The sequence below is a fragment of the Poecilia reticulata genome, chromosome 17 (assembly GCF_904066995.2).
Source record: "Poecilia reticulata chromosome 17, P_reticulata-male-v2, whole genome shotgun sequence".
In the NCBI taxonomy this organism is placed as follows: domain Eukaryota; kingdom Metazoa; phylum Chordata; class Actinopteri; order Cyprinodontiformes; family Poeciliidae; genus Poecilia; species Poecilia reticulata.
In genome coordinates this window covers 26,248,799-26,273,011 of record NC_088846.1, presented here as the reverse complement: position 1 = coordinate 26,273,011, position 24,213 = coordinate 26,248,799, and the positions used below count along the sequence as shown (strand labels likewise).

The 24,213-nt window shown below is 38.9% G+C and overlaps 1 protein-coding gene across 4 annotated transcripts in view; it reads right to left on the bottom strand.

The window, feature by feature from the left end:
• Positions 1–1,517: 1,517 nt before the first annotated feature.
• The window catches only part of LOC103479483 (zinc finger E-box-binding homeobox 1), a 100,479-nt gene continuing 77,783 nt past the window's right edge, over positions 1,518–24,213 (bottom strand). For all 4 annotated transcript variants that reach the window (XM_081598408.1, XM_008433929.3, XM_008433927.3 and 1 more), the window contains 6 exons: positions 12,182–12,337; positions 11,098–11,300; positions 10,190–10,316; positions 8,031–9,799; positions 6,931–7,087; positions 1,518–5,939 (listed from right to left, as the gene is read on the bottom strand). In XM_081598408.1, coding sequence (XP_081454534.1) covers positions 5,257–5,939; positions 6,931–7,087; positions 8,031–9,799; positions 10,190–10,316; positions 11,098–11,300; positions 12,182–12,337 — 3,095 coding nt within the window. In that variant the 3' untranslated portion in view covers positions 1,518–5,256. The remainder of the gene's footprint in view (positions 5,940–6,930; positions 7,088–8,030; positions 9,800–10,189; positions 10,317–11,097; positions 11,301–12,181; positions 12,338–24,213) is intronic.

Here is a 24,213-nt window from a genome sequence, read left to right as displayed (position 1 = left end):
GATGTGCTTAAGAGCTGGCCAATTAATTCTGACAAACGGCTCGACGTATTCAACATCACGATGTGCAGCAGCATGAAATGAGCTTTAATTACCGCAGGCCATCGCAGGTCTGATATTACTCTTGCTCTGTTGCGCTTCGCCAGACAAGCCTCACGTTTGTTTTGTAGATTAGCTCAAAGTGTTCCTCTCAGCAGATCTGTGCAGGACTGAATAGATGATGTGGAACAAATTCAGCCATCTTTGTTTTTAAGACGTTGTGGATTTGAGGTGTTTAGACATATTTGAGTGGCGTTATGAAGTTCATGTTACCGCAATGCCAGTTTATTTGCATATATTATGTTTTTATTAGGATTTAGCTAAAATAACGGTAGTGTGCACTTTGACGTCCGACTTCAGTCTTATTTTCTTGCTTGGTAAATAAGCAAGAAACTGCTTATTTACCAAGGTTATATGCTTTCATTCGTGTCCGTTTTTTTTTTTTTTTTACTTTTTGCATTTTGTACAAGTATTTTGGTTTATATTTATGAAATGCCTTGTTCCGTTCACCCATAAGTGTAAGATTTATCATATTGTTTTTAAGTAAAAATAGATTTTCTCTATGCAAATCGACTTTTTACCAACCCACCTAGCCTTTTCACACTAATTACCAACTAGGTAATTATTTGAATCTAAATACGACTTTTGTAGTGAATTTCGAATTTTCGGACCTGTTTTGTCTTTTCAAAGCGCCATTTCATCAGGAGGTGTGAACTAGTTATATTAAACATTTAGTTTAATTTTATTCAATAAAAATAAACTTACTGAAGTCACAGATTAGTATTTGCTTACATCTTATGTAGTTTTTAATTTTTGGAAGAGAATTTTTCATATATTTAATCGATAAAATGTGAGTTTCTGCCATAATATAGTCAACTAAATAGGTTATTTGATGTTTGCCTTTTTGTTTTTAGTTTATTGCTTAGGAATGTTGACGAAGGGATTTTTGGCACTATGACGGCGAAAGACTTTACTGCCACCTTGTGGTCTGATTGGAGAACTACAACACACGTCTGAAAGCTCCCCTGACCTCCGTCCTGTTCTGGATCAGATTGCTGAATGAAGAACCTGAGCAGTATATTTAATATTTAACAATATTACATATTAGTATTAATAAAAAACAGAGTTTTGGTGGGTTTTTTTCTCACATATTAATACTAATGTGTTTTGCGTTAAATGAGATCCCAGGAATAATGTTTTTTTGATGTAAAATTGAGATGTTTGGCCATTTTGTTTAAAGAAATCCAAATGTATATAAAGCCAACTCTCCAGCACAGTTTGGGATTGTTTATAAGTGTTTGGTTTGTTTAGTAGATTTTAGTTTATATGTAATTTTTATAGTTTATGGATCTTTAATGTGATACATAAAACCAAATAAGAGCGTGATAACTACAGTGCAGTGATAACTTCAGCCCTTTATTTGTTCCTTCAGTGTAACTCTTAAGTGTCAAATCACAAGCAGACAGGAAGTCACTCAGAGATGCTGTCTTACATTTTATTGTGATGGGGAGTCATAAAAATGGAGCAAACCTAAAATAAAAACCATACAAAAAGACAGTGGATTTACAAAGGGTTGTATAGACAAACATTATGCAGCCTTCAACGGTACAATGGAAAATACAAAGTTGGCACACAACAAAAGACAGGGCGGCGGGACGATGCAGATTTGGCTTGATGAAATAAAAAAAAGGAGGATTAACGACTTCATAACAAGATCCTTCATTAAAACGGCGACGACTCATGCGTTTAAAGTCACAGAATTCAGTAGCTTAATAACGACGGATGCACATGTAACAGTTTCTATTTCTCACTTCATTCCTGTCTTTTTTTCCTTTATTTTCTCAGCTTAAAACAAAAGTCAAGTTTACAGAGTACACTTTTTATTTTAATCTTTTTTTTTTTTTTTTTTTTTTTTTTTTTTTTTTTTTACTGTTTTTTGTTAAAACAAACTTCATCTCCCAGAACCACATTTTGGGATTCTTGTTTGCCTCAAGAGTATTTTTCATACTAAAATATATTATTGTATCAATTCAAACTACAGTAATGTACACTACAATGTGTAATAAATAAGCATAAAAGAAAATATAAAAATAAGACACATAAATATAAAAAAGTTTTCTAAAAACTAAACCGGATTTTTTTTTTTTTCCTGTGAAAAGGGATCAAATACTGCTGTTATTGACAAAAACACATAAAAAGCAACAAAAAAAAAAAAAAAAAAAAGGGACAGAAAACAAAAGCACTATAAAACACTGTTTGGGTAAAAACAACTCAAAACTCTTCAGAGACCACATTCACTAATGTTTGTTACCTTGAAGTGCGGGACAGCTTGTCACAGTTCTTCTGTTTTGGAGGAAAAACAAGTGCACAAGAGAGAATCTGCTCTAATTCATTAATATTTCTAATAGTTTCCTCTCTTTTTAAAAAAAGACCAGATTAGGAAAAAAACCACTCCCATATCAAGCTAAACATCAACCTAAACTGAGAACATTTTACAGCTTTAAAGGTTCAGGACAACGCTGAGCGGCAAAACAACCCATTAGGAACAGATGCAAGAACTTTATCCTTTCTCTGTATCGTATCATTTTTAGATCAGAAATCAGTCATTTCACAAAAATCATTTCAGACTGAATTCAATCAAATCCAACTTATTTTATTCTGCAAAATGGAAATTAGTACTTTGACAAGGCTCCTTTTTCTTCATTTCCAAAAATCACCACAGTAAATTCCTTACTGCTGCCTCTTTAGTCATCACTCTTCTGGGTGCAATTGGAAATATAAAAACATTTTTCCAAATGTGTTTTGAGAATAATTTATTGGTTACAACCAATTTGAAAAGTAATCCAGTTAAGGATGGGGAAAATTAAATAACTGACACAGCAGGAACACAAAATCCAAAGTATTTTAGTCTAGTTTCTAGAGCAAATATCTTAGTACACTTGAAATAAGACAAAACTTAGAAGTAACTTTCCAGTCAGAGGTTTGTTTTAAGTCAGTAATTTCTTAATATTGATGAAAAAGTTCTGGCTGTAAGAGAAATAATCTGCCAGCGGAACAAGACACTTTTCCCATAGTATAAGTTAAAATGTCTTTTTTCCACTGGCAGATTATCTCGCTTATATCTAGTACTTTTTCATTAATAATTAGAAATTGTTGACTTATAATAATTTTTATCTTATTTCAAGGGTACAAAGATATTTTCTCCAGAAACTAGACTAAAATACTTGGTAAGATTTTATGTTTTTGCAATGAAACTATATGCATGAAAACAAAAAGCAAAAGGTTCAAACTGTTATTTCTATTTTAAATTTATACAAGCTAAAGTGGCAGTTAAATATAGGTTTGAATAAACAAAGATTAAAAAATAATTTGATGAGAAAACACAAAGTTTTTCATTAACGAGACGCCTCAGACTTTCTTTCTAGAAAGGTTCTTGTCTGGTAATTTGACAGTATTTATACACAAAATAATAATAAAAAAACATGTTTTTATTCATACTGTAGCTAAAATGTTGCATCATATTGATATGAACATTTATAAAAATGTTATTGTATAACAATAACATAGCTGGTTAATTAGTCGGGCTATCTGCTCAGGTTAGCCAGCCTGCAGTCTGATGCAACTTCAGCTTTAAAGCAGCGTTATTTGGATAAGACGGTAACAGTGGTGCTATAGTGGTTTTCTCATGCTATTCTCTGCTGACTGGCAGTGCGCAGCAACAAGTGGGGGAGGAGAAATCAAAAGTTTTCAGTCACATACGTCTGGTTTCTCCAGGACTTTCTCTGGCACTTCTGTAAATGACTTAAAATGTTAAGATAGAAACCTTTAGTGGCTTTGAAACTGCAAAGGTCTTAATATTTTTAGCATGGGTTGGCATGGCAACCGGAGCACCTTGGCTCCTGAGTTTTCTAAATCTTCAGTCTTTAAGGAAAAGTTTGCATCAGGTCTGAATGGGTTTAGTTGACTTAACAGCTGCTTGGTTATTTTCAGCAAAAAACATTAAGCTTTGCTAGTGTGTTATTACATTTCATCAAATGATTATAACTATAGAGAACAAAACTCATTGTGATAAAATATGCTGCAGTTGCTTAGTCACTGATGCATCCTATGATATTTGAAAAGATCTTGTATTTGTGACAAGTTTGCTGTTCTGTGCGCGCTAACAAACATTAACCAACATGGGCGGTGTGTAAATAAGAGAGGAACATAATACTGGCTACATGTGAAGAAGAAGAAGAAGAAAAGAAGAAAAAGAAGAAATAACACTGTTCAATGGCACTTTTAACAGCACACAGGTCTTGCATAAGGCTGGAGGCATCGGGGTGGAGCAGGAAGCAACCTGATCCTTCACATACACTTCAAATGTAAGCTGATAACACTGACACGGAGAAAATAAAGTGGAACGGAAAAGCAGGAGAAGATTGATAGGATTGTGTGTGTGTGTGTGTTTTGGACCCGAAGACGAGCCTGGAGGCGGAGCTCTTCTCCGGTCCGTCCACAGAAGTGCCGATGCTGGCTTTGAGGTTGACCTTTTCTTCCCTGATTGGACTAATTTGGTTATGGCAAACAGAAGCCGCCTTCTCCTCCCCGTCCCGTCCCGTCCCGTCCCGTTCCCCCCACCCCATCCCCAGGAATACCTAGTTTTCCTTAAGGCTAACAGTCGAAACTGAAAACAAACAGAACGCCAGCTAGCGAAGACTAACACTAACACAAACAACATCCCGCTAGCTAGCGTACATATACAACACTGAAGGGCATACGATGCATGAGGCATGTATCCATAGGTAAACTAGGAATACTGTAGTGCAGAGGTTTTTGTTCGTCAAACTCAATTAAATACTGATTTAGGAAAATTCATTGGCAATAAAAAGGTATAGAAATCTTTCTCTATACAGGTTAAAATGTCTTCAAACAAGAACAAGATTAGTAACACTGACTGGCTGAGGAAAAGAAAAAAAAACAAAAACCTGGGAAGTCTCAGTAACAAGTCTAACAAGATGATAGATGGTACTACTTCAAATCTGTACTTCTATAAACACTTTAAAACATGAATATTTTACTTTTCACAAATAAAAAGTCACTGTCTTTGTTTTTCTAAGTTCAGGCACACCTGGGTTTTTGTACACAGTAGTGGACCGTTAAGATTAGGCAACTTTCAGACTTGCTGCTTCTTGATGTGGTTTTTGTCTGAAATGACTTCGACCGAGGAATCGGGTTCCTTCATTTCGTTTTCGCCGCTTCCTGCGGCTCCTCAGTGCTGTCCGATTCCTCCTTCATGACTTTGTCTGTTTCTGCTTCGCAGTCTGCCCGTTTCTCCGCTGCTGCTCCCGCCGGTTCTTCCTTTTCTTCGCGTTTCCCCTCCGACGTGCCGTTCTCCGCGTGTTCGTTCTCCAGCTCCACTTCCACCACGTCGCAAAAGAAATCCTCCCCCTCCCCCTGCGCCTGCCCAGCCTCCGTCTCTTCCTCCTCCTCCTCCTCCTCTTCCTCGTCGTCGTCGAAGTTGCCCTCGTAGATCTCGCACTCGCCGTCGTCCACCTGCACCACCCGGATGTCGTCCATGCACATGGCCTCGTCGTCCTCTTCCTCGCTCTCCCGCTCGTCCGAGTCCATTTGGGACTGCGGCGTCGTGGTCCGGCTGTCCGACAGCGCGCCGCCGCCGGGGCTGCCCAGCTCCAGCTGACCCCTGCGCGACCCCAGGCCGGAGCCCAGGATGGACCAGTCCTTCTTGCAGTAGGAGTAGCGGTGGTTCATGTGCTGCGAGTACGAGCCCGAATGGGAGAAGCGCTTCCCACATTTGTCGCACTGGTAGGGTTTCTCGCCGGAGTGCAGCCTGGAGTGTTCAATCAGGTGATGTTTGTGTTTGAAAGCTTTATTGCAGATGGTGCATTCATGGGGCCGTTTTCCTGCAGGAGAAACAAGCGTCAGGAGGACACACTTCCAAAACCTAGAACTATATTTTAATAGAACATTTTGCTCTTACAACCCTAAAGCTAACCTGACTAAAGCTGTTTTTAGTAGAGGTGGGTGATATGGACTTAGAATTTTATCACAATGTTTTCTACTATTGTGATAGCAATAAAAATGAAGATAAATTAGTTATTACTTCTCTTCTTAGGAAACATTTCCATTTAAAACAGGCTTCAGTTACTTAAAGAGCGATTTATGTCAATAAACTGTTCACAGTATTTTACTGATGCTCTCAGTGGAGAAAATAGTGAAATCAACATTTCCAATAAAGCTATCAGCTTTAGTTTTATCTTAACATCATTAATTTGAATGTATCATGGTGACGATAAATCAAAATCCTTATCATGATGAATTAGTTGATAAGTATTTCAGAGATCCATTCATCACAATTAATCAGCCCTAATAATTAGTGTCATGGAAACTCGTAGTAGCTACAAAACATCTGTTGAATGTTTTTACATTTTATCACATTAAAACCATAAACTTCATCATATTTTATTGGGACTTTGTGATCTCAACTGCAAACCTACATGTAAACCGACAGGATCAGAAAGGAGAGCGATAATCAGAGAAGAAGAAAAGACGCCCATAGTGAGCCAACCTGTTCGATTTTTGTGAGAAATAAGAGACTGAAGGAATTGTTTGATATTTTGTTAGTTTTAGTAGTTTGGACAACAATGTGTTAAATTTTACAATTATATTTTTGATCATTACTTCATGTGCAGTTAAAACAAGTTTGTATTGTTGCATGCATATTGTTCAAGCAATAAAGTTTGTATCTGTAGCATGACTAAAAGTGAAAACATGTAAATAGGAGTGAAAAGTACTGCATGTTTATAAAAGGTGACTGGAGTTTCAGGGTCGCTTCCCAGAGTGAAGTTGAGTCAGTTTTGAATCGTCAGACTGCATGAAGTGTGGGAGGAATACCTGTGTGTTCATATTTGTGTCTGAGCAGCGAACTGCCCTTCTGGAAGACCTTGGAGCAAAGATCACAGGGATAGACGCCATTTTCCACCCGCCGCTTCTTGCTGTCCTGCTCCTCTGCAGAGGAAGCCCCGTCAGTGTTGCTCTCTGAACGTTTCTCCTGCACAACAAAACACCTTCCTGAATCTGGGTTCCCACGCTTTTCCATTAAAAGACCCCCAAACATCATTAACTTCTGGCTGGGAAACCAACAGACAAGGCTACAAAATATGTCAAGTAACTTTTTCTCACTTTTACTCACTATTCACTAATTATTACCTTTGTTTAGCGTAAATGCTGCCTAATTCCTTCAGATTTTCCTTTGCTTCTTTTGTTTGTTTTCTTTTCTCAAAAACTTGCAAACTTGCATTTTGCGCTTACTATGCAGCTTTATAGATTTAACTGGCAGCCAATCAGAAAGATGAAAATGGCAAATAACATTTCAATAAATTATTATATTTTATAATAATTATAGAGATTGCAACAGAATGTAGTAACACATCAAGAAAAAATTAACAAAATTAAGAGAATAAATTCATATGAAATAGTCAAAATAATATGAGAATAGTCACAATATTAAGACTTTATTCACAAAATATGACAACTTTATTCTCATATTATTCTCGTACAAGTTCTCTTAATATTAGGAATTTATTCTCATAATTTTATGACTTTATTTTTGCCATTTAAGTTTTCTTTTTTTATTTGTTCTTAGTATGACCCTAATTCTTCGCTGTAAAAAAATGATTTTTGAAAAAGATTTCGGATGTGTTGCACTGAAATGCAAATTTTCCTGTGGTGTTAATAACATATAATCATTCAATCCTTAGATTTTATGATTTTAAAAATGATTAGATTAAAATTTTTGTAGTTTTTTTTTAATAAGATTAAATTTTTAAAACATTTTTTCCATCTCTTCCCTCCAGTTTTCTGGGGCCCCTCTCCTGTCCCCATTGCCCCCCCCCAGGATCCCGCGACCCCCACTTTGACAAACACATTCCCTGAATAACCAGAGTGGAGACGCAGTGTGGAGCTGAGCTCCACCAGGCTGCAGCAGCACCAACCTTATGGCCGTTGAGGACGACAGTCTTGGCTCCGGCGGCGTTGCCGGTGGCGGCTGCGTAGGTGTAGGTGAGCTGGGGGATGAGGATGGTGCGTTTTGTGGTGGTGTTGATGGCGCTGAGGCAGCCCACCGTCCCCTGACTGGCGATGGCCACCAGTGTGGGCAGCTGGGCGGTGGTGACGATGTTGACGGGGTTGGTGCTCTGAGGCGTGGTGACGAAGAGCGTCTGGCCGTCCTTCCTCAGGCAGGTCAGGTTCAGAGGATGCTCCTGCTGCTTTGGGGGAGGCGTGGCTTTCTTCTCTGATGGTGGGATCTCATGTTTGGGGAGAGAGAGGTCCAGAGGTTCTGCTTGGGAGTCTGCGTCCTCTGGGTCTTCTGGCTCGCTTTTGACGATCACCAGATCCCCGCTGAGAGACAGCGAGTCTGACGGCGAGCTGGCGCGGGACTGAGGTCGGTCATGTTCCTCCTGGCTGGTGTTCTCATCGTTATTCAAAGCCTCCTCTGAGCTGGAGTTTGTGGTTTTAGTCTCTTCTGGAGGATCTGACGACTCAGTGGGACATTTACTTGTGTTTTTCCCAGAATTCATCTTGATGAACCACTTCTTGACCACTTCTGTGGGAATATTGACAGACTTGGAGATTTTTGTCAGCTCCTCTTCACCGGGGTTGGCGTTGGAGGCGAAGTAAGTCTTGAGGAGTGAGAGGAGGTCTTCCACTGGTGGCTCCTCCAGCATCACACCGGCCTCGCTGAGCAGAGCGGCAAACGAAGGGTCCAACGCGGCCGAGTCCACGGCCTCCCCATTGGCAGCTTTGCGATGCTGCAGGAGATGCAGCGCCTCCAGGTTATCAGGACAGTCGTCGCACAGTAAACACGTACTGCTGCTGCTAGATTTGGGTACTTTAGCTGGTTCCGACTCCTTCACGGTTTCTTCCGCTGTTGCCTCCTTCTTTGTGTCTTTAATGGGTTCTGCTACTGGATTTTTCTTCAGACTGAGGTCCGTTACCTCAGGCGTTTCGAGCTGATCCGTTTTTGTTGCGGTCGGGGTGGCAGCTGCTGCGGTGGTGACGACATGAGCAGGGGGAAGGTTGTTTTTGATGACGAGCGGCGTGGGCAGGGCGGCGGCGGCGTTGGTGCCGGCTGCAGGGCTGATGCTGTAGTTGATGATGATCTTTGTGGTGCCGTCGTGATCCACGAAGGCGGGGAGGCTGATGATCTGCTGCTGAGGCTGCTGGACTACGATTCCCTGCTTTCCCTGCGCCACAACGCCGTTGGCTGAGCCCAGCACCTGCCTGAGCACATTTCCGTCCATCGCCACCTTCAGCACGCTCTGCAGGTCATTCAGATTGATGCTGACCGGCGACATGAGGCCCACCGTTGGGACGACCATGGCTACACTCTGAGGGATGGCTGCTGCTGGGGCTGCCGCTGGCGGCGCTGCCCCGCCGTTCACCACGCCGTTGGTGCCGGTTGAAGTCGCCGGCGCCGCCATGACCGGCTTGCACTCGATTTCCACGGGCTCGGATTTGATCTGGGTGACGGGCAGCTGCTCCTGGAGCGGTTTGCTTTCAGTCTTTTCTTTGACAGGAAGTCGTGCTGGAGCGATTGCAACAGGTTTAGTCTGAGTGCTTGGAGACGTGGTCTTCACCACCGTTACAGTCACACTGTTCTGAGTTGCAGCTCCCACACACTTCTTGCTACTGATGTGGGAGCTGTAGGAGCCAGAGTGGGAGAATCGCTTCTTGCAGTTTGAGCATTCGTATGGCTTCTCACCTAAAAACAAATTAAATAAAACCTCCAGCTCAGAGAATTAACTTTAAAATACTGTTATTACTTTATAAATCACTGAACTCAACACAGACGTCTTTATTCAACTGAAAGTTCACAAATTAGTGCTTTAGAGCATATCTGGAAAAATTGACTAAGGTCAATGCTAAGTGCAAAAACAAAAACCAAAAATTTTACTCTGCTATTAGCACATTACAGTAAAAGTAATATTTCATTATTTGTACAAAAAACACATATTCTCGATGATATTCTAATTCTTTCTAGTCTTTTATCTAAAATATATTTAAACATTACAGGTTCAGAGTGTACTTTTGTTGTTAAAGTCACAGTTTGGGACATAAATGTTGGTACTGTGAGTGTCGGGTTTCTCCTTACCGCTGTGAATGCGCAGGTGTTCCTTTAGGTGGTGTTTGTATTTGAAGGCCTTTGAACATTCGGTACACTTGAACTTGCGTGTTCCACCTGTACCTCCTGATCCTGCTGTGGACTGGGAAACGTGACGCTGAGACAGAAAACACAAGTCTCCTTAGAATCAATTTGCACAAATTGAAAAATGCAATTTTTTTCTGCACTCAACAACAGTTTCCAACACAAAGCAAAAAGCAGACTTAATGCAGTCAAAAACTACGTCTGTACCTGCATTCTAAATGCCTGTAAATGTACTATATGCATGTTGAATGACTTTAGCAGTGCATGTTGCACTGGACTGATCGTATTTTTAATTTCAATGATAATACAATTTCTATTAATTTCAGAATTAAGTTGTAAAAACACCAGATAAAAAGTAAAGAACAAATTAAAAATGTTACTTTGGGTTGACATTTCACTGAGTGTTAGACACAGGCAGCTTTAGTGCATAGACTAAATAAAAACACACACATACTTTTTTCTCGCTGTTTTAAGTTAAATTAAACCAAACTCATCTTGTTTTAAGACAGAATTACCCAAATTATTTCTATTTCTAAATGCCACAATAATGAGAAAGTTTTATTATTTAATGTTGACCATAAAAGAATAAATTCATCCCTGCTGATCCAGAAGAGGCCTGGAGTTTGTTTGGAGCACATCGGACAGATAGTTCTGAGTTTAGCCCACAGCGTTTTCATTGTGGGACCAATCAAGCAGTAAAAGGATTCAAACACACACACTCACTAATTAAACCCATCAACTCCTGCTGGAGCTGCTGGTGGTTTGATTTTCAGAGCTGATCTCGGTCTCACTGTGGTGCCCTGCGGCCTTGTTAAGACGTGTGAGCTGACACCTTTCGGGCTGAGAGGTGTTACCTGCTCCTTGTTGCCTCGGTGGTGGCTCATGTGCCTCTCCAGCTGCGAGCGGTAGGTGAAGGTGTAGCTGCACTGCGAGCAGCTGTAGTTGTCCTCGCTGGTCTCGTGGCGGTACTTAATGTGCTCCTTCAGCGAGGCGTTGCGTTTGTAGCCCCGAGAACAGTACGGGCAAATGTGCAAGTGGGAGAAGCTGTCGGGTGTGCCTGGCGAAGAGAAAACTTCTTCAGATTTGTCATCCTGCATCTGATTCTGTCTCCACAGAGGAATTTGTTTTGTTTTTTTTGGTGCTATTTTTTTTATACTTCTCCTGACATTTAAGCATGAAAACTTTCCTCTGAAAATCACATATCTGCACAAATCAAATCAAAATTACCAGAGTTGAAGTACAGCTATTTACTTAATAAGAAAAATGAAAAATAATTTGATTTAGCATAGCCTTATGCATCTAATGTGCTTGAAAATTGTGTAAGAAATGATAATGGCCCCTAAACTAGATTACGTTCAGATGTGAAGCATCTGGTTCATTTTAAACCAATGATGTGAATTAAAAGATGGCTTTTAAATATAAATCTAGGACTTTAAAGGTTAGAAATCAGAACAGTTGTTACAAAACCCCTTTTTTCCATATTTTACCCATGTTTTTTCCTGATTATGCAAAATGTTGAAATATAACTTCAGAAATTATGCTATGAGGCTAACAGTTTGGTAGATTGTTTTTCCTTAATCGCAATGATTCTGAGCGATAAACTGAAAAACCTGAAAGTGTTTATTTTCTCATCCCACAACAAAACAGATTCACATCGTTATGAACTCTATAACTTTCTGCCGTAACATTCACAGCCACTTCACGCACTGAAAGGACAGCTGCAGGTAAAAAGCATCGCTCTGACCTCCAGTCAACAGCTCTTCAGCGTCGCTCTCGAGTTTAACACTGTAAATGTCTGAAGGGACTCTCATCCAACACTGTGCTTCACTTTTCACCTTGACATCAACTAGTTCAGCGTCTTGTTTGGAATCAGAAAATGATGTTTGGTATTTCCATGTGATGAAGCAGAAAGGTGAACACACAGCGGTGTTTTGTTACCGTTTTCATCAGCGTCTCCCGTCTCGGCCGGACTCTGCTCGTCCTCTGGAGCTTCAGGATAAATGATGGCGGTGTCGCTCTGCTGGAGAATCTCCTCCACTAGAGCGTCCTTCACCTCCTCGTCCTCCTCCTCCTCCGACACACACTCCTCCTTCACTGAAACACACACACACACACACACAGACGAGGTCATTTCAGCAGCGGAGGAGTTTACCTACACACAGCGTTCAGACTTGATCCTCAAATAGATGGAAGCTTTTGATCTTCTTTCTGTTTCAATGATTAATTGCAAAACTTCTGCTAATGTTTTTCAAATTATAAATAATTTAATCAAATGTTATTACCACAATAAGAGTAATTTTAGACGTGTTTTAGACATGTACAGTTTCCACTGGCATTAAATCAGTCCTAATTCAATGTGGATCTGAAGGACCACCACTAGGGAGAGCCAAACTACTTCTTCTAATAACCAAACAACTTGACTCCAGATGAATTAAAACAAGGTATATTAGAAAAGAGGAAAAAAATAAACTAAACAAAAAGAAAAAACCAGTATCTTAACCCACATATGTTAAGCAATTAAATTTTTGTGGTGATGCCACCTGGTTATGTTCTGTGTTTTGTCACAATATTTCCATTTTAATTTGTACTTTTTTGTGGTGTTTTTACCTTAATGATTGTTCTCTTTGGTTATAGTTGGTTATTTGTAGATTGTTACCTCTGTCTGCTAGCCTGTAATGTTTGTTTTGTATGCACTGATTGGTGAACTAAAATGTGAACAAAAAAACCTGATAAACTGTTGAGACCCTGAGCAATTTTTGGATGTTAATAAAACTGATATATGTTAACTTATAAGAAGAAGAAAGTTTAGGATGACATTTAAAATAATCAGGGACTGGTTTTATATCATCAGTCACTTAAATTACATTATTAGGCTTGTTGTAAAAAAATAAAAGTCTTAAAAAACAGAAAATCTTTTGTATTTGTATTTACAATAAAAAACAGTGTGCTGCATCATTATAAAAAGCTCAAAATGTATTAGAAAGTGCTAAGTGCTAAAGAGCTTTTCATTTGAAACATCATCAAGAATGGATTTGGGTCATGATACAGAGACTTTGTCCAAAAGTTTTAGATTTTACTTTTCTTTTTAAGATCCTAAACAGTAAAAACTAGAAAGCCAAACCGAAGAATCTTTTCTCTACACTTATTAAATATTTATCATAGCACTTCAGTAAGGAGATTTCTGCTCGATAAAGTTTTTCAAATCAGCTTCAGCTGCTTTTTCCACCTGCTGCATCAAAAACATCTGCTTTGTACTGCAAACTGCAGCCTGTAAGAGCAGCGAAAAAGGAACTGGAACGAAGACATTTCATGTTCTGTGCATGAAAACACTGATAACGAGGAGTGAAGTGAAACTGTAACCACTGCTGCTATGGAAATAAGGCATTTTAAATGCAGACAGGAGCAGAGCCAAAGGCCACGCCTCTTCCTGCTGAGCTGTGTCAGGGACAGGTGCAGCTGTGTGTGTGTGTGTGTGTGTGTGTGTGTGTGTGTGTGTGTGTGTGTGTGTGTGTGTGTGTGTGTGTGTGCGCGTGTGTGTGTGTGTGTGTGTGCGTGCGTGCGTGCGTGTGTGTGTGTGTGTGCGTGTGTGTGTGTGTGTGTGTGGAGGAGGGGGGTCTGCAATCACAAAAACCAGTAATAAAAGGGAAAAAAAGAAGCAGTCTACACTGAGCTGTGTGTGAGAGCCCTCATAAAGAGGCGGGCTCCTGTTGAACTCTGTTTTAAACACAGATCTCAGCTTCCCATGATCTCATCCAAAAGCTTTCCAAATCCCTTTTCCCTCTGAGCTTCACTCAGCCTACCTTCCACCCTTACCTCAGTGTAATCACTCCTCTATCTCCCTTAATGACCCTCTCTTTTCTCCATCCAAAACCTTTCTCCGGTCTGTTCTGCAGAACTCAAAACCATCTATTATGCCTCTTGATATCTGTGATGTAAAAACATCTGCCTCATAGCAGGGAAATGGGGAAAAAAAGGTTTGGTTGCATGAAGGCATGAATGCACTGATAAGAACATTTATATATCGCTGATATTACCCCAAATCTGAACTATTTTGTAACTTTTTCGACAACGCTGACATTGTGCCTCTGCTTCAGGTCAACTCATCACCAAACAAATACAATTCAACCGACCCCAACCACTTTCTGAAACACACACACAAGCTGAAATAAGGAAATAAACTTTGATTATTAATATTAGCCCAGTTTTACTTATGGGACTGACTGAAAAATGTCTAGCATCAGTCAATACAAGGGTGCACTAATAAATTGGCCCCAGTTTCATGACTTTTGGGCAATCATCTGACACTTACATATATCTGATCCACCAATATCATCTCCCTCTGCACATGTCTGAAAATCCGCCACTGTTGCCAATTTACCAACTTTGTCGCTCTATTTTGCAACTTTCCAGACAAAAAAAATTGATCAAAATTGGAATCAGCAGGCCAAGTTTTTTAAAGATCGTGATCGGTCAGAAAAGTCCATACAGAGAAAGAACAGCTGTTTGGTATTTTGTGCTTTGGATTTTACTCATTTCTCAGATTTTCAGTTTTAAAGTTCGGTTTATTAGAACTGGGAAGCTTTTCTCCCAACAAGACGCACATCGATGGGTGGAGCTGAAGCTTTTGGTTTCACACTGCAACGGCTCTACGTCTAATGAGTTTTTGTTTATCTCCATAGTAACAGGCCTCATTCTGTAAAGTAGCTGGAAGTACTAACATACTTTTGTAGATACGAGGAGATTAGGACTCTTCTGAATGAGTGTCTTATGAGAAGCTCAGGAAAAAAACTGAAACATGAATCTAATGGTAAGAAAAAATCTGGGAGTCAAGTTTAAGGCCTATATTTCCTCAACGTTAAATACCCAAACATAGACAGATGGAGTCTTCTCTGCATCTTCTTTTGGACGTATTTTGGACCCTCAACACAAAGCTGACGGAAGAGAGATGGAGAAGATTGCGACAGAGAAAAGAAAAAGGGAGTCAGAGGAAAGTAGGTGACTTTACTGTCCAGGAAAGATGAGGAAGGTTTACTGTGAATGTAAAATGTTGTGCACTTTTTTCTCCCACAGAAATGTTAACAATACTGTTGCACATTTTCCACAAAAATGCTAAAAAGCTATATACCTTTCAGAAAAGGAACAAGTTGATGATAAGTAACCAGTTTACAGTTTTAAAAGTCTAAAATCTCAGTGAATCACTTGCACTTTTTGTCTTTTGGGAATCACAGACTGAGCTGTCGTGATTAAATGTTACAAACTGAATGTGGTAATTGTTTTAAGATTATAGTACAGTAAAATGCGACTGGCAACAAATTAAAATTTAAGTTGTTGCAACTCATTTTGTTAATCTGTCTTGATAAACAGGTGGTTTGTACAGATAAATAATTACATAATATCAGAATCTCAGTAGTGTTTCAATTGGGATTTATGATACATAGACAAAAAAAAAGAACAATTCCACCAGCAACTTTGAGAGCAGTGTGGTGTAGCATGACTTGTGTGTCATCAGCGAAAGGAACGAAGAAGACGATGAAAACAGAAACGGCTCAACGTCTCTATTACGCCAAAATGTGTGCAATTATACTACTGCATCTCATTTAACGCCTTTCTGAAAATGCACATCAAGATTTCCTCCACTGTCATGTTTGCCGTTTTCCCCTGAATTTAGAAACAAACTCAGAACTTTATTTTAGTGACTAACAACAATGCAAACTTACATTAAAAGCATGAGGGCAACGACGCTTGACATCGTTAGAAACAGATGAAACTATTTCCACACACAGAGAAAGCTAAAACACGGCCCTGTAATGGGGCCCTGGTATTACAACATCCTCTGTGTAATGTTTTCTAGATAAGTATTTCAAGGTTCAAGGTGATCTTGTTCTGCTGTATAATATCTGTCTCAACCAAAGCAGTGGGAAAAGTTTCGTTTCTTCTCTCCCTTCCTTTTTTCACCTTCCTCCTCTTTTTGCTTATAACCCAGGAGTTTCTCCTCTCCAGTTTCATCACATCTGTCGAATATCATCCTCTCTCCCTCCCCGTCCTGCAGACTACACCTCTCTGCATATTTTCCCACAATACTCCACAATTACCCTTAATGCCTCACAAAATGCTAAGCACTAATGACAACCAGAACCCAGCAGCTCACACAATGTAACATAAGAATGGAATGAAAACAGGAAATCATGTGGTGGACTCAAACACATGTGCGCACACATTCTTCACCAGTGCACACACACCACACACACTGGAGGAGTTTCTCGCTGTCTCACACACTCTGCACTCGTGTACCTTGCCAGAACCTGTCACTGAGAGTCCATGTTGAATTTATAAAGCAGGATGGATTGGAGCTGCAGTGCGGCCCAGACTGCAGGGGGAGTAGCGCGCACTAATCTCTCACCAGAGGATCAATTCACCACCAGCTGCTTGCCCCCCTCGCCTCGGACAGGGAGGGAAGACGGAAGGAAAGTCAAGGCAACCCAAAAACATTAGGCCAGGCTTTTCAAGGCTTCCCAGCGTAGCTCCACAGCAGAGCAACAAGACTTTTCCATGGCTTCTTCCCGAACGACCACCAGAGCTCCTGCGCACGCTAGAAGTGTGGCTCCTTCCTGGTTTGTTAATGTTTCTCTAAAGGAGGGGACAGGCTGCTTTTAACTGCAGGTGCCGTTGGAAACTTCAGGTGCAGCTGCGAACACGTGGCTCATCTAGCTGTGCTTTGTTTAAAATTTAAAATGAATTAACTATGGAGGACACATTACCAGAATAGGGAAAAAAGTCTACTCCCCTGCCTTTGATTTAAGCACAAATTTCTTTGAGCTTATGTAATCCCAAGAGGTGATTAGTTTTTACTTAAATACTAAAACAGCAAAAATAAATTTTTCCCAAAAATACTGTACTCAGACCAGATGCAGTATTTGAACAGCTGTCAGTTTGTTAGTTGACACTAGAGATGAACCGATCTAATAATATCTGTATTGGCATATTGAAAAAAAAAAAATCTAGATCGGGTATGAGTGACAATGCGCCTGATTCAGAAGGGCAGATCTACTCAGTATAATTCTATGCTTTCCGCTCTGCGTGCTTTATTTATTTTACATTACATTTAGAATTCCTAATTGTACTTTCTGAACAATTTGAAAGAAGATTTGTTAAAGTTTATTAGATTATTTTAGCCAACCTTTTTGTTTTTATCAGTTTCTTTGTTATTTATTTTCCATTGGCTGTTATTCTCCTAACTGCACTGACTGAACAAATTAAAGTTGTTTTTACATGTCTGACCAAAAGCTTGTGAAGCTGCTGGGGTGTTTATGTGTGTTGTACCGCTGCAGAGTTATCAAATAAATTTGTAATTTAGTACATTTATGTCTGTGTTTAAAAAAGAAATGTTAAGTCTATTCAGAGCGTTTTTTCCTTATTGGATCAGTATCGGCCAATATTAAACCTCAGATATCTGTATCAGTATCAGAAGTGAAAAAAGTGGATCAGTGCATCCCTAGTTGCCAATTTTAGCTCTAAAGAGTTTTAAACAACAAAAATAACAGTTGTGGCACATCTATTAAATCCTTTGCTTATCTGAAGAAGAAGAACTGAAAACATAAAGATATTTAGTTCATCAACATTCAAGTTTTTTTTGGACATATTTTAATGTAAAGGTCATTCTGTGGTATTTTATTTAAGTGTGAAACCCATGATCACTCCCAAACCCCAAGGCAAAATTTATCTGATAAGATGTAGAAAAGGCGACTTCTGTCTAAACAGCCTGTAAATGTGGTTGATGAGGTTGACGTGGCAAAAAGCTAAACTAAGACTAATTAAGACTCATGTAAAACACATTTTATAACAAGGCAAGATAAAAAAATATATTGCAGAATGAACTACAGTTTTACTGGTCGTTATTTTTCTGTCATTTGCAAACAGGTCAGACCTAAAGATGACTCACTGCTAGACTGAAAGAGGTGATTAATTAATCTGAATTTTCAGTCGATGCTTCACTGAAAACTGCAGCTTCTTAAGGTTTAATACATTCCAAAAACAGTTAAAGATCAGTTTGAAGTCCCCATTGGTTTGTTTAATCAAAGAAATAAACTTAAATGTTGTCTAGAAGATTAAATGTTAGCTTAAACATTAGAGTAAAAGTTTGTAAGTTTGTGAGAAACAATTCAACAGATTATGCTACAGTAGTGGCTTACCAAACAGGATGTGCAAACTCTGAAAGATAATTAATACCCAACAACAGACTATTTGCATTTGGATTACTGACAAGAAAGAATCTGAGAAGAAAAGGATTGAGCATTCAAGAGCAAATCCTACTGGAAGAACGCTGCAAACTGAAAAGAAATCTGTGTGTGGAGTACGAGTACACAGAGCGGAGAGGGTTGAGCTAAGAGGACTAGAGAAAAAAAACGTGTTTGAGATTGAGTAGCTCTCATGAGCGCGGCTCACACCATGTAAGGCTTTATTCAGCAACAATGAAACAAGCCTTCAGAGCAATATCTCTGAGTGTCACATTCTCTACGTCTCCATGGTTTTCCAGCGTTTCCCGCCTGGCTCTAGCTAACTGCAGCCGAGATGAAGGCGGATTCTTGCGTAGGCTGAGGTGTTGGTGGAGAATCGACAATTAAAAGGATGAAGAGAAACGGTGAAAACCTAAAACCGATCCGACTTTGCTGTTTAATCGTTGATTGTTAAGTCTTGAGGCAGACTTAAGTTGTGTTCTTCAAAGTGAGCTAACAGAGGTAATTAGCAGATATTTAAAATCACACTTGGAAAGAGTTTTTGTTCCACATTTGTAAATAAAACAATAATCTGATGATGAAAACTGCATACACACAGAACCGTGGGTGGCAGATTTATAACCATCATGTGATCCAAACACATTTATTAAAGAAAATATGGTGAATACTTCATTAACTGGCAGAAGTGTAATGTAAAGATGCCTGTCTGAAAAGATGAACAATAAGCAGCTGACAACCTTTCACCCCCTCGGCACTAATGAGGAAACTCATTTATGTATGTCATTATTAGCTCAGTCAACACTGCATTTTTAAAAAGCATGTAGATGAAATTGTATGCCACTAATAAGCAAATATTCAATCAAATCTGTGTATTTGTTATATGCTGTTGTTAAAAACATGGAGCAGAAAAACAAGGTTTATGCATTATTTTCAACTTTTTGATCCCAGTCTGGACAGCAGGGAGTTAGTACCTGCGCACCCTGGACCGACTGACACAGAGGATTAACATATACGACTAATGAGGCAACCATAAACACACACGCACACACACCCATCAACACCTGAGGGCAATCTGCAATTAACAGCACACGTTTGTGAACTGTGGGAGAAAACCAGAGAACAGACATGATGCATGAGGAGAACATGCAAACATTGACCGAATGGCTAACAGCTGCTCCAGAGTGAAAATGGAAAACAAGACATACTTAAAAAATAAACGCATAAAAACTACAGAATTATGATTTTACATCATCCAACAGAGACATAATAATATCCTATTATTATCAGATCTATCGAGCCATTTCACAATGTTGCATTAATGAAATTAGGAGATATTTTAGATCTGAAAGTGACATAACTTAATGTTTTACACCAGTTTGAGGAATGAAATGACAAGACATGTGTATCTAACATGATGATAGTCTTTTGTATATGTGTGTATTTCTACTCTGTTAGTTTGATTAGCTGTGAGGATGAGGTGTGGTAGACGAAGATGTGAATGTAAGAGACAGAAAGACAGAACATCTGGTTCTGCAGGTGAGCTGGTTCTCCCTGAGGCTGAGGAGGAGGAAATGGAGGTAATCTGATCAAAGCAGCAGCAACAGCAACACATCAACAATCTGAACCACTGGAGCCCACGGTATTGCATGAAATAATGATGCTCTAAAATGTTTAGAAGACACATTTCTTTTCATCATTTTACATTCAGAGAGAGGATTGTTGTTGGAAATTAGCAACCAGATATTAAAAGTCAGACATTTAGAACATTAGCACTAAAGCTAACACTCTTTTAACAGTGAAACAAAAACATATTTCATTCATTAATTTTGAGGTTTTAAAATCACATCTTAACATCTTGTGATTGCGCTGCATGTTATTGTAGCCCAGCAGTACATGTGATGCAAACAAGTCAATGTTGGCAATGTTGAGAGGTTTTATTTTGGCTCTTTGCATTATTTAGCCTCTTCAGAGCCTTCCTATGTTATCAGTCTGGTAAAGATAGTATTACCGATAGCAGTACAATATGCACAAAGCCTGTTTTGTTTCGTTTTCTTCTTGGAAAAAGTTATTAAAAACAAGTTTTTGTCTAAATTAAGGTGAATTCATGGTTCCTTTTTCCACATAATGTAACCTTGTCAGATATTTTACTAAGTGAAATATGAAAACAGTAATTGGAAAAAATCGTCAAGAACTGTTCTTACGGTCTGCCATATATCAACATACTTTGGTGTTTGAAGTCCCTTAAAGAGTCAAGACAGCAAGGCTTTTATTTTGAATATCTTCTATGAGTTGTATTACTTTTTAATTCATCATTTAATTTGATTTAAAATAAACTTAATTTTTCAGAAAACTAACCAATAAAATACAGATTATTATGCTTTGAAAAATGTGTGTAATTACTGGCTTTTGTAATTACCGATGTATATAAATCACAATCTCTTATTTTGAAGGGTATCTGTCACCTTTATTCTGAAAGTCCATATTAATCTCTTGCTGGATGCAGGTGTTATTTGGATACGTTTTGTAATCATTTCAGGTTTGGGATGTGTTTAGGGTTGTGCTCTCTACTCTCTGCTATTACACGACTAATCTTGTTACTGGTGAATCTGTCATAAACGAGATGTTGCTCGGTGGAAGATGCAGTATTTGTTGCAGCCTGTTGGGTAAAATGCTGTCATTACAAGACATGTTTGGAAATGAAGAGGATTTATTAAATGTTTGAAGGTTTTCAGCTGGAGATTATAGAAGAAAACCTCCACATGACTTTTAGCTAGATTATGCATTAGAGTATTACTGAAGTGCGTTTTCCCAGCCCCCCTCTTCCCTTCTCAATCAGTCTCTATCAATGTGCCCTTAGTCTTCCTTCTTCCCATGTTCTCACCTCTGCTTGCTCATTCTTTCTCAGTTGTGGAAATGCCAACGCACAGCTGGGATTGTGCTGATAAAGAAGTCTTTGTGTATGTTAATGTACATTAAAACTCAGTAAACACTCCTGTGTTTTTTTAAGATAATACATTTTCATTTTAGTATAACAGAGCTGCCATATAATAAGTCCCTCACTGTAGTAATACCTTTACTCACATATGTTTAAGATTCATTAACAACAGAAATATGGATCAATAAAAACTAGAGGTGTGCTGATCGATCGGTCACCGATCATAATCGGGCCGATTTTCATGAAAAAGTGTAAGATCGGTGATCGGCGATCATTGGCTCTTGTTGCCGATACCGATTACCTGCATCTCATTTCGCAGCCTGCCTGTGCAGCTGGTCTCCTCTTTCCTTCACACTGCGAAAACGCGCAGCAACAAATCCTAAGCAATGTGGAACTATAACACACTGAGTGAATGGGGACGTTTGAATTTAAAGTTAACTTTAAATTAGAATATAATTGTGCTTGCGGAAAATTGAAGCACGTGGGGAGAAGCAGGTCAAAATGCATCAACACGACAAATCTAATACGACATAAAAACAATGACATACTTGACGGAGTTTGGCTACATCGAGACTCACTGCAGTAAAAAAGACATATGGAGGATCAGATAGCAGGTAAAGCAGCGCACAGCTACAAACCCTCACCCGGATTAGCATGACGGTCAGAAAGCTAAACAAATAACCTGGAAAATTATTTAAGTCTTTGAGCTGCGATGTAAGACGCTGGTTCTGCTCTCGCTGTTGAACCACTGCTACGCTACAGGTAGTAATATTTCACAGACGGAGCGCCGCTTCTGCTCCACCTGGTAGTGACTCTCACACCGAACCTCTGCTTAAAGCTGCAGCATCTAACCTAAAAAATACATTTTACATACGTATTAAAACTTTCGCTGTCCTAACATGAGACAGATAATCTGTAAAAAAAAAAATCTATCTCCTCCCTGCTCTGCATAATTACTCCGCTCAGTCAGAAACAGTCAGTCAGAACTAGCAGTAATCAGCTAGCCGCCATGCTAACAGGAAGTTTTGATTCAGTAACTCAGGATTGTTTATTGTAATGGATCCTGTATTTGCCTTTGAATGTTAAGTTTTATACTTGAATTTTTTTGGCAATGTTGAGAGGTTTTATTTTGGCTCTTTGCATTATTTAGCCTCTTCAGAGCCTTCCTATGTTATCAGTCTGGTAAAGATAGTATTACCGATAGCAGTACAATTTGCACAATGCCTGTTTTGTTTCGTTTTCTTCTTGGAAAAAGTTATTAAAAACAAGTTTTTGTCTAAATTAAGGTGAATTCATGGTTCCTTTTTCCACATAATGTAACCGGTAGTGTTTATGATTAAAAAAAAAAAAAATTATTATGTGATCGGTATCGGTGATCGGCCCTCATGGGTGATCGGTATCGGTATCGGCAGGAAAAAACCTGATTGGCACATCTCTAATACAAACAGTTCTCTATAAACCTATTAAAAAGTCTGATTATCATTATTAATATCTAAGGCCATCTTCATATAGAAGGTCTTAAATATGACCTATTATATTTACTTGAACAGGTTAAGATACTCTAGGTTTATGGGCGATACAAAACATGTTAATTATATTTTTTGCACAAAATCGTTTTTAGATAATGAGATTTTAGTTAGTTCTGTCTATTTTGAGCTGTTTTAGGGGGTCTTGTCACTTTAAATCCTAATAAGCTGCTGCTGGCCACACGCCCCAAGTCAGCGTTTACACTGTCATGTGAAAATGGCTGAAAACAGATGCGCAATTATTGTACATCTTTGAAAAGCATGAGCAGAGCCTCCTACACAACCACCAAGATTGCAGAAAGTGGTTTCTAAACGGTAAATCAACAACAAAACACTTGTCTTTTCCAGCAGCCATTGTACCTCAACAAAACCAGACATTATACAGCACATACAGCGGTAAAACCAGCTAACCAAGCATACTGGAGCTCCACTTGTGTTGCTAGGTAACAGCGAAGTGCCTGCCAAATGTGACTTAACACCTGGGAGGTTTTTGAAATGCGTTTTAATCCCTAGGGATGTCTTTAGAAGCAGTAGAAACCCAAATGGAATTACAAAAACGTGCAAAATGTGAATTTTGCTTAATTAACACTCAATTAAAATTTTTTTGCGACTGCAATCAAACTTTAGTGTGGAAGCAGAAGAAAATGTTGACATCACACAACAGCGGAAGTAATATGGACCAATTTAAAAGTTTTGGAGGAATTGTCACAAGATTATAATAAAAAGATGAAGGATGTTTAAAAAAAGAAAAAGAAAATTAAATGTTGGCAGTGTTTATTTGAGCCATTGTTTATGTCCAGATTTACAAAATCATGCTTCTTCTGGTACAGAAATATGACGAATGTCAATGTATCAAAATATCCGACAGAAGGTGCTTCAAAAACTATTGGATATATTTTTGATCTGATTTGTGTCACATATGGAAGTGACACAAATCAGATTTTGGGGGGGCAGAGGAGGAAAATAGCCTTTCAGCCTTTCAGACTGCCATGAAAAAATCAGATGTGGGCAAAATAAATTTGACTTGGGTTGCATTTTCGTGTTGTGGGAATGTAGTCTTAGACAACCATCTAAAATTGTAGATCCAATGCTAAATGCGGAATGAAAAAATTGGTCCAAATAAAAAAAGTAGAGCTGAGTTATGTCAGGAAACTGGTTTCTGATTCATGTTCACCAGAGCAGCTTGTGGCTGAGTGTTCTTGTATGAATCTAAGCAACTTTCTTTCATCAACTTAAATCCCCATTGCTCACTGGAGAGTGGACTGTTAAAAGTTC